This window comes from Cydia fagiglandana, chromosome 17, assembly GCF_963556715.1.
Source record: "Cydia fagiglandana chromosome 17, ilCydFagi1.1, whole genome shotgun sequence".
In the NCBI taxonomy this organism is placed as follows: domain Eukaryota; kingdom Metazoa; phylum Arthropoda; class Insecta; order Lepidoptera; family Tortricidae; genus Cydia; species Cydia fagiglandana.
This window is the reverse complement of record NC_085948.1, coordinates 11062968-11073367: the sequence shown is the minus strand read 5'-3', so window position 1 is coordinate 11073367 and position 10400 is coordinate 11062968. Positions and strand designations below refer to the sequence as shown.

Genomic DNA, 10400 nt, shown 5'->3' with positions numbered 1-10400 from the left:
GTACTGGTTTCATTTTACTCTATTATTTAATAATTAACCCACTCCTAGATAGAAGAGAAGACGATGGTTCATTGACGTACAAAGTATAGAATAACCTAAATGTTACAAAATGTGGAATGCCGTGAGTTCAAGCCTCCTCAAAGCTCAATGGTATCTACTAATTATTCTGTTTCGGGAAAAAAGATGGAAAAAGACGGTGAAAGATAATTTGCCTCATGTGACCCATTGCCAATTTAATGGTTTAATAAGTTTAAATTTATCGCCCAAGACTATAAGGTGAGAAGGATTAAATTTGAATAAAGAAAAATCTTCGCCGTTCAAATTTAACCTATTACTTTGACATAAAGTGCCCATGTGATAATACTAGTGCAGCGTCGAGCACTAGTATGTACTTCTATCTTACAATAAGTATAGATACTATACTAAGTATGTCTATATAGACTTATGTTGAAATAATATGGAATTTACAACTTACCTATGCAACAAGTACAGGTAAGAACTAAAATGCTTAAACTGTCATGCTTATTATGGCTGGTCAAATAAGTGTACTACCTAAATGCTAATTATTTCAAGCTACCCTACTGTGTAATGGCATGTGAATGCCAATAAATACAATGTGTTTGCATTATTTTATATTCGCTTCAGAAAACCAGCTTACCTAAGGCCAATAAGCCACACCCGATGCGTGTGCGTGACATGCGCGTGCACGTACGCGTCCCGCTGCGTTGTAGAATATGAAAACTCATAAGAGAGGACACACCGCTTGCGTGACGTGCGCGTACGCGGGACTTGCACGCAACGCAGCTCCGACGAGACAAACCGGCTGCGTGCACGCGTCCACGCAGCGGAGCGGCAACGTCGCTTCGTTGCGTGCAGTGATGACGTTGTGTTTAACTGCGTTCCCAATGAGAGGGCGAACCGAGCGGGTTCGGACACGCACAGCTCGGTGCTGTGCGTGTACACGCGTAGCTCACTTGTATTTATTTACAACTAGGCCGGTGCGCGTGCTGGTTTTTAATTACGTATTCAGTGATAAAAGAAAAACTAATTAAAATCGTTCGTTAATACGAATGTATATTTACAACATAGCACAAAGATTACAAAAAATACGTCTTATAAAAAATTAATTTGGCCTGTGGGAACATCGATTCTCGTCAAATATGAGACATTTTTTTTCCTCTAATTGCAATGGCGGCATTAGGTGAGCTGCTTCCATTTGCAACGGGAGTTATAATAACATGATGTAGGTACTGTCGGAGGAGTATTTTATTTTACTGCACGCATGACTGAGCTGCAGCGTGCGCCTGCGTGGCGTGTGCAGCACGCTGCGTGGCGTGCGCTGCGTGACGTGATGCGCGTCACCTGGTGTGACAGGGGTGCTGCGCACGTCACGCAGCGCACGCCACGCAGCGTGCTGCACACGCAGCCGGTGTGGCTCGGCCTTAGTTTATCGCGGACAAATACCCAAACAGACAGACGCGGCGTTGGACTTTGTTTTATAAGGTGTAAGTACCTAGTCATGACAAAGACAAGTAAAAGTTAAAAAGGTCACTAATAACAATAATGATTATTGCGACATCGTGATTTTATGTTACCACTAGAGATAAAATCCAAGTGCAATAATGTTATACAACAGGAAAACGAGCACCAAGAAAACGATACAGGGGCCCCAACACAATACCTACACTTTCCAAGTATCTACGAATCTGGGGTTAGACGAGTAGTCACCTTAAACTTATCGATCCAGTGAAGCGTACGGGCCCGGCCTTTGCCCTGTGATGCTATTTGAGAAAGAGAAACGAGCATGACATTCTTATTCTAATGCGTATACTTACCTATTTTATATGCGCGGAAACCTTTGTAGTTACTTTGTAATCCGTAACTTACTTTTGAGCGCTAAACTGTTGAACCAATAAAGATTGAGCCCGAGAGGAATCGTATCTGTTACGAAGTACCTAACAGGTATTGGAAACACATACTTATAGGTATTACATTGATATGTGCGCACTTTTAAATTGCACCATGCAGTCTACGTATCTCCTCTAACCATGCAACGCCAGTCATAGACAATATTCTAAATATTTTTTTCAACTCGATTGGCCCTGTGATCCGATTCCCCACGGTAATCTAAGCTCGGTACACATACCTATTTATGAATAATAATATTAGGTAATACTACGCCAGCTGCGACCGATTTATGGGTAAATAGGATCTATTTGTACCCTGAATGGGTTCTAGCTGCGGTGTATTACATATCATCAAATTTGACTTAAAGGGCCTCTGCGCTGTTGGCTTCGGCCCCACGCACCCCTCCCAAAGGTCCAGGACCCCATGTTCCCGAGATATGGTAAGACATACAAATATTAATAATATATAATATTACAGCATTATACACGAAAAACTATGTAATTTTGTTGAGCTCTCAATTTGGAACCAAATTAAGTTCCCATGCATGAACAAATTCAATATATAACTTACTGACGCATGTATTAGATAGAAATATACGATCAGTGTAATTTCTAAAGTAGGTCAAATTGTGACGCTTATTTTGCTCAATTTCACACCATTGACGTCAGCCCATGTAATGCAGAATTACCGTGGAAGAAAACCGAGATTAATAGGTACTAAAGGTTTATTGACGTTACATCACATCAAATACCGATATTCAGTAATCAGACTAAAGGCGAACTTTTGTCTGCCCCGTTATCGCTCTCTGATTTGAGTATACAGTGGTAAACGTACGTACCTACGTAATATACCTATTATATGCCTACATACTTATGCGGAATAAAATTTGGACATATATATAACCTAGAAAAAAAAAGTTAGACCAAGCTAAGATGGCAGCGATTTTTAGCCCAGACGGTGCAAGTGTCATTTTAATCGTTAAACTTATGACGTTTTAATAACCTACCTATAAAAATAATTGTGTATAAACACAAATATAAATGGGTCATCATCATCATCATAATTTAAGAGCAAGGCTCTTGTTGGTGGAGTATGTGCCAGTTTACGCGGTCCTCGGCCAGGTTCTTTAGGTCCCTGTAAGACACGACATTTGCTTTTGTACACGACATATTCATGTAAGAAGTGTGCCCACACAGTGCCATAATCCTGGTACTTTACCTTCTTATTACTTTATTCGTATTATCCGCTCCATTTCACTACAAAGGTGGCACCTAAGTATCTTGTAGATACCATATCTTGGTCTAAGACATTGTCGTGTTTCGTGTTGCTGTCTATCAGTTACTTTATGCTATTAAAATTTAAGTAAACAAGCACTTCTTAATTATATTTGGGTTCTGTTTTCGAGAACAGCGATCGAATCAGCCAAAGTTCCTTCACCACTGGCCGCGTTATCTTCTTATTTATTCTAGTCGTGTGTTCCTGATGCACACCAAGCTCGCGAGCATTCGACTCTGACTAACCAGTAAAATAACTACCGGAGGAAGAAACTTCTAATAAATTCTGGCTAAAAACATAGGCGCCAAAAGGGTTCAAGAAGAAGCACTGGATCAATTTTTTGAGTTAGAGCTACTATTTCGAGGATTTAAAACGCTATTAGATATTATGAGAGGACACACAAGGAGGAGGAACCTGTAGAACAAACCAACTTCGACATTCATTACCAAACCATATACTGGTTTGATTTAGGCGAGTGATCAACTGATTTATCAGTTTCACAGAAACTACAACATATTTATCTCTATGTATTATTTATTTATCTACTTAATTGAAGAGACGCTACGTCACCATGCATGACTACTTGGTACTTATTACCAGTACCTACTTAACTTACCCCTTTTACAAACAACCTACCTATAAATACCTACATAAGTAGGAAGGTAGCGAACGAAGAAGGAAGGTAGAAAGGTTAGGAAATGTTCAAGCGTATGTATTTGTATACCTAAAGACAGAACACTCTTGATAATAGACCGACGTGTTCACGATCTAGTTGAATTTAACTGAATCGTTTGGTTTTGAGGATCTGACAAGAAAATTATTTTGCCCATCCGAAACACAAGTACGACGTTAAAACATCGCTCATGTACGCCTTATCGCAGCACACATACGTTCAAATAAACATTAAATGTTACTATACTGTTGTCCAAAACCTAATTATACCTTGCAACTACCAAGTATGATCTTTAATTATACAAAATTACTACTGATCACTGGGTCAAGTAACACTAGACACAAACCTACAGTTTCGTTAAAACGTTTTGTGAATGACGTAGCTGGTCACTGATAACTTTTGGGGTCAGGCATGTTCGTGCCTTTGTGATCAGTGGCATCTCAGCAGCGACTCTCTGCACATTCTTGTGCATCGTCTATCTTCGAAGCATTTACCCCATCTTACTGTGATTTAATGGTGCATTTATTCAGCACGTTGAGGATCAACGGAGACTGCAGGAGCCTGGACGGGACAGGCTTTAAGATTGAAGCGATCAACAACTTCGCTTTGCTGTCCAGCGTATTCTTCAATCTGTGTAAAGGTAATTTTAATGGTACAAGTTAGTTAGGTTTCTCTCTCTCTCTTTCATGTGTTGATGTTTTATCCTTGTCTACGAAGCAGTAGCGAATCCAAATCAGTATCACTTAGGCGCCTGTGGTTAAAGAAATGTCACCAACGATTGGCCTGACTATACTTTATAAGTAGATTATGTATATATTGTATATGCAAAATTTCACAGATAGCGCCGTACGTACATATCGCATTGTTATCAAATTAGTGGTCACGTTTATTACCAGTGCTATAATTACCTACGAGTACATATTTAACATATTATATACAATCTTAAGCTTTAAGCTACTTGTACGTAAACATTTTGACATTCAAACTGTTGGGTCATATTATAAATAAAGAAGTAGCGTAGGTACCTACCTAGCTATTCCTTATAGGTAGTACCTCTGCGATTTCGTTAATCCCTATTTCCTACTGTAGGTATACGTACCTATTATACCTACTATCATAGTTTATATTAAATAAATAGTTTCCGTGTTAAACACATAAAGATTACGTTTCACCTAAAAAAATATGTTGTTCATAAAAACAATTAAAATAATTAGCAAACAACTACCCATATTACTATGTAACTACGACAATGTTCCATCCAATCAAACAAAATAAAGAGAACACAAAATCGTGTGCCTGCGCTGACTAGACCGATATTAACAGCTAGTATAGTCGGGTCTCTGATTACAAATAGTTGATATGGATCTCGAGGTCTCACTTATACCGGTGGACATATATGCTCTGTTCGATAGGAGCGGTTAGCGGTGGCACAAGCACAAGCAATTAGGTAATTGTCGCTGTCGGGTGACCTTTCCGACAGGTGATGCGCACCTGCCCATATTGCGAAATATTACGGAGACATAAGAATAGCAAAAAATATAAGGTCACATCACCTTTAAACCTACAAGTGTTACAAGAAAAACAAGAATTTGCTGTAACGACGACCGGTCTCATTGTTGAAAAGGTAGCCTTCACTAAATGAAGTAAGGTTGATTTTTGGTGAATAAGTAAATAAGGGGCTTTACGACCGCTATTTGGAGAACAGCTATAAAAGTACAGTTGCAGCTGTTAAAATAAGCAACAAGACGTTCTAAAATCTAAGCCAAAGGGCCGGTACAGACGGACTGCAGCACGACTGTAATCTGTATGGGAACCGCACGCCGACGTTGCAGTTCTCATACAAATTGCAGTCGAGCTGCAGGTTGTAGTCCATCTGCAACCTGCTTTCATCCGGAAGTTTTCATCCGCTTTTCCGCCACATATCTTTGTAGTAGTACTGTGTACTTATAATCAGCGACCGAAATTTAACCTAAACTATTTACCTACCGTATGTAACATACGTCAATCAATGCGATCTCACGATCTGCAAAGCTAAAACTAGGAACATACTTTACTTACCCAATTGTTGGATATCTTCTAGATTGGTAGGTATACCTAATACCTACCTACTTTGTTGTGACGCAGCGTAGCACAACCTTTGATACCTACTTAATATGAGAGTTCAGGCCGCGGCCGTAAATTAAGCAAACCAATTCATCATTGATGGAAAAATCTGCGTTTCCAACTTGGTCGTGTCAATTTTCTTTCCTCTCTCTAGTCAATTTCCTAAGACATACACTTTCTACATGTCGAATTCTATAAACAGCATTTTACTGAACTTAGAATAAATTTAAAAGTGGAAAAATTACCGTTTTGTGTGAGACTTGAATTCACAGCCTCTAGATCTCTGGACTTTTAAATTTATTCTAAGCTTTAGTAGCATCGTTAGCAGAAGTTTCTGCTTGTTAAAAATTTAAATCATTTTACTGCTTAGTTTCTAACTACAGGAAATGAAATTACAAATGAACAAAATTCAGTACAAAATTACAAATATACTGCTTTTACTTCCAGCCTGTCAAGTAAAGGCCATGGCGTCCATCCCGCCGTCCGCGTTCTCGGCTGGACGCATCCGGGAGACCCAGCGCGACATGAAGCTGTCCAACGTCAAGTCTGCCAAGGATCCCAATGCCAAGATATTCAACACTAACTGTGAGTCTGTCTACATGTCCTATATTCTCAAGTAGGCTCACGACTTCGCTTCATGCATCTGGGTTTTTTTTACAAATTAGAAGTTAAAAAAAACCGGCCAAGTGCGAGTCGGACTCGCGTTCCAAGGGTTCCGTACATTACACAATTTTTAACAATGTATTTTTTAGGGTTCCGTACCCAAAGGGTAAAACGGGACCCTATTACTAAGACTTCGCTGTCCGTCCGTCCGTCCGTCCGTCCGTCTGTCTGTCACCAGGCTGTATCTCACGAACCGTGATAGCTAGACAGTTGAAATTTTCACAGATGATGTATTTCTGTTGCCGCTATAACAACAAATAAAACAAATACAAAAAACAGAATAAAATAAAGATTTAAGTGGGGCTCCCATACAACAAACGTGATTTTTGACCAAAGTTAAGCAACGTCGGGCGTGGTCAGTACTTGGATGGGTGACCGTTTTTTTTTTATTTTTTTCCGTTTTTTTTTTGCATGAAGTACCATACGGAACCCTTCGTGCGCGAGTCCGACTCGCACTTGCCCGGTTTTTTTATGTGAAACGTCTTTAAAAAATCCGTAGGGGTCGGATCAAAAACTAAGTAATTAAGTCCGACTCACGCTTGACTGTAGATTTCAAATAGGTTTTCCTGCTATCTATAGGTATAGGCCTATTTTATGTATTTTTTTCAAAATTTTAGACCCAGTAGTTTCGGAGATAAAGGGGGGGGGGGGGGAATGCCCATTTTTTGCCTATTTTCTTGAATTACATACTTCTAAACTTTTTATACGAAAATTATAAAAAAAAATATATTTGAGATCCTTACCATAAGCTCTTTCATTTGATATGTAACACGATATAGTTTCAAAAACTTTATTTTTTTATTTTCTCATTTACCCCCCAAAAGTAGCCCCCATGTTTAAAATTCATTTGTTTACGTTGCATTTCCGTCTTTGGGTCACAAACTTACATATATGTACCAAATTTCAACTTAATTGGTCCAGTATAGTTCCGGAGAAAAATCGGCTGTGACAGACGGACAGACAGACAGACAAACAGACGCACGAGTGATCCTATAAGGGTTCCGTTTTTCCTTTTGAGGTACAGAATCCTAAAAAAACATACTTGTATCATCAGTTGTATCTAGAATCTAAGGCAGAATTTAAATTTCCTTTTAACAACAATATGTGACGTTATCTACGAAAAGGGACCTTATTGTCGATATTGACTATGCTCATGCAGATATAAATACAATGTCGCGCGACGCTGTGCGGCGTAAGCACCATCGACAATAGAATGCCCCATATTTATAATATTGCTATTTTTTTTCCATTTTCCGACATTTCTTGCGTATTACATCACGCGACAAAGGTTTATAAACTTTTTTTAATTTATCTTATCAGTCTTAATCACCAAAACCAAATTATTCTGGTCCCACGTTTAAGTACCAAGACCAAGTCAATTCTCAAAGGAACAAATGACGGTCGGGCCAGAACCTATAAACCAAACCCACATCACGCTTACCCTATAATAGCATGTGTCGGAAGCCGGTGTTGCTTGAAGATAGTTAATAGCTCATAGCATAGTGATGTAATTTTATTGATGATCAAGTGTCCGCTTCCCATAGATATAGAAATTTACAAATATTATAATCGAATTCATTGTTATATAGATGAATCCAGATGATAGTCCTAGAGCTATCATTAACATAACACGAGCAATATACATATACACAGAAGTTTCCGATTTTTTATATATCTATGTACGATTTTTTATATATATAACTACACATGCAAAAAAAGCCGTCTAACCATTGTCTAACATATTATTTACCGTTCCAGTCATGGAGCTATCGCCACTGAAGTACAACAGCAAGCTGATGATGAGCATCTGGGGCTTTTACAACCGGTATTCGCCTCACAACGTGAAGAACGTCAACGATGGCAGTGTCTTCAAGGAGGAGTTGCAGCAGTAAGTTCTACCGTAATTCCTACATCCAAAATCCAGTCTCAGATCCTTCTTCCTCGCGTTATCCCGGCATTTTGACACGGCTCATGGGAGCCTGGGGTCCGCTTGGCAACTAATCCCGAGAATTGACTTACGAAAGCGACTGCCATATGACCTTCCAACCCAGAGGGTAAATTAGGCCTTATTGGGATTAGCCCGGTTTCCTCACGATGTTTTCCTTCACCGAAAAGCAACTGGTAAATATCAAATGATATTTCGTATATAATTAAGTTCCGAAAAACTCATTGGTACGAGCCGTTTGATTTGAACCCGCGACCTCCGGATTGCAAGATTGGAGATCCAGTCTGAGACTAATTTTAAGTCAATTTTTATTAGGTACCTATAGATTCAAAGCATGGAACCACTTTTCACTTGCTCGATGTTCTATGCCCGTTGGAAAAATAACAGTGCAAGCTGGTGAACTAAAGGCCGGTACAGACGGACTGCAACCCGACTGCAATTTGTATGGGAACTGCACGCTGCACGCCGACATTGCAGTCCCATACAAATTGCAGTCGGGTTGCAGTCCGTCTGTATCGGCCCTAAGCTCTAAAGTACTATAATAGGTATATCGCTTCGTTCTCAATGTAAAAGGTGAAAGGAAAGTGCCCTTTAGCCTTTAATATAGGACATCTCGTTATCGTAAAGTATGTCATCAATTGAATGAAGGGCAATTATCATCATCCAAATTAAATACAATATACTTACGTTGTACAATGTCGCCGATTGTGCATATTGAGACCAGTTTATATATCTATCATAGATTATTTTGCGACTTGCGTGTGTACCATTGACCACACTGTTGCCTACACTACCTACTACCCAGTAGTTTTCAAGACATCGGCCTTTTGTGTGATGAATTTAGGAATTTACACTTATGGATAAGCCCATTTTTAGGGTTCCGTACCCAAAGGGTAAAACGGGACCCTATTACTAAGACTTCGCTGTCCGTCCGTCCGTCCGTCCGTCTGTCACCAGGCTGTATCTCACGAACCGTGATAGCTAGACAGTTGAAATTTTCACAGATGATGTATTTCTGTTGCCGCTATAACAACAAATACTAAAAACAGAATAAAATAAAGCTTTAAATGGGGCTCCCATACAACAAACGTGATTTTTGACCAAAGTTAAGCAACGTCGGGAGTGGTCAGTACTTGGATGGGTGACCGTTTTTTTTTTTGCTTTTTTTTGTTTTTTTTTTGCATTATGGTACGGAACCCTTCGTGCGCGAGTCCGACTCGCACTTGCCCGGTTTTTGCCTTTACACAAACACAGTGTTATCAGTTTGAGAATAATGAATATTGTTTATACCTCAGATCTGCTGCAAACTCCTCTAACAAGACCGAGCCTATCATCACGATGCCGTCTGCCAAACTGGACAACGTGTGGGCCGCCATCAACGTCTCTCAATCTCACTAGGCGTAATAATGTGTAATGTGTATAGGTAATAGACAGTAATACATACCTAACATAATGTGTATCCATTATACAAATGAGATAAATGCACAGATGCTAATAAACTATTTACACACGCATTAAGGACAGACAACGCATAAGCTGCAGTGACGCACCCAAAAAGAAATAACGCACACCTCGCTACGTTTGGTGCGTAAGCGCTGATGCAGCGTGCAAAATCAAGCGGCAAAATCTTTAAATCAATGACGAAGGAAACAAGTCGGTAAAATTGACACATAAAAATTACATGGTAAGAACTAAAGTGCAAAATCTTTAAAAATTATTTACAACCTGTGCTGGATACATATTTGAATATACTCATTAAAATAAGATTATTCATTTCATTGTATGCCCTGTACACGAATACACTACATATCAATTCAGTGGGTTTCAATAATA

At 39.3% G+C, this 10400-nt stretch overlaps 1 protein-coding gene across 1 annotated transcript; it reads left to right on the top strand.

The window, feature by feature from the left end:
- The first annotated feature begins 4272 nt into the window (after positions 1-4272).
- Positions 4273-10400, top strand: LOC134672483 (uncharacterized). Its single transcript, XM_063530422.1, has 4 exons — positions 4273-4496; positions 6407-6544; positions 8381-8510; positions 9863-10400. The coding sequence occupies exons 1-4, from the start codon at positions 4370-4372 to the stop codon at positions 9963-9965; spliced, it is 498 nt and encodes a 165-aa protein (XP_063386492.1). The 5' UTR covers positions 4273-4369; the 3' UTR covers positions 9966-10400.

Excerpts from the sequence above, each read along its gene's own strand:
- LOC134672483 (XM_063530422.1), top strand. The coding sequence starts at position 4,370 with ATGGTGCATTTATTCAGCACGTTGAGGATCAACGGAGACTGCAGGAGC. Across the intron at positions 4,497-6,406 it reads ATTCTTCAATCTGTGTAAAG|CCTGTCAAGTAAAGGCCATG; the intron begins GTAATTTTAATG and ends TTTTACTTCCAG. Across the intron at positions 8,511-9,862 it reads TTCAAGGAGGAGTTGCAGCA|ATCTGCTGCAAACTCCTCTA; the intron begins GTAAGTTCTACC and ends TTTATACCTCAG.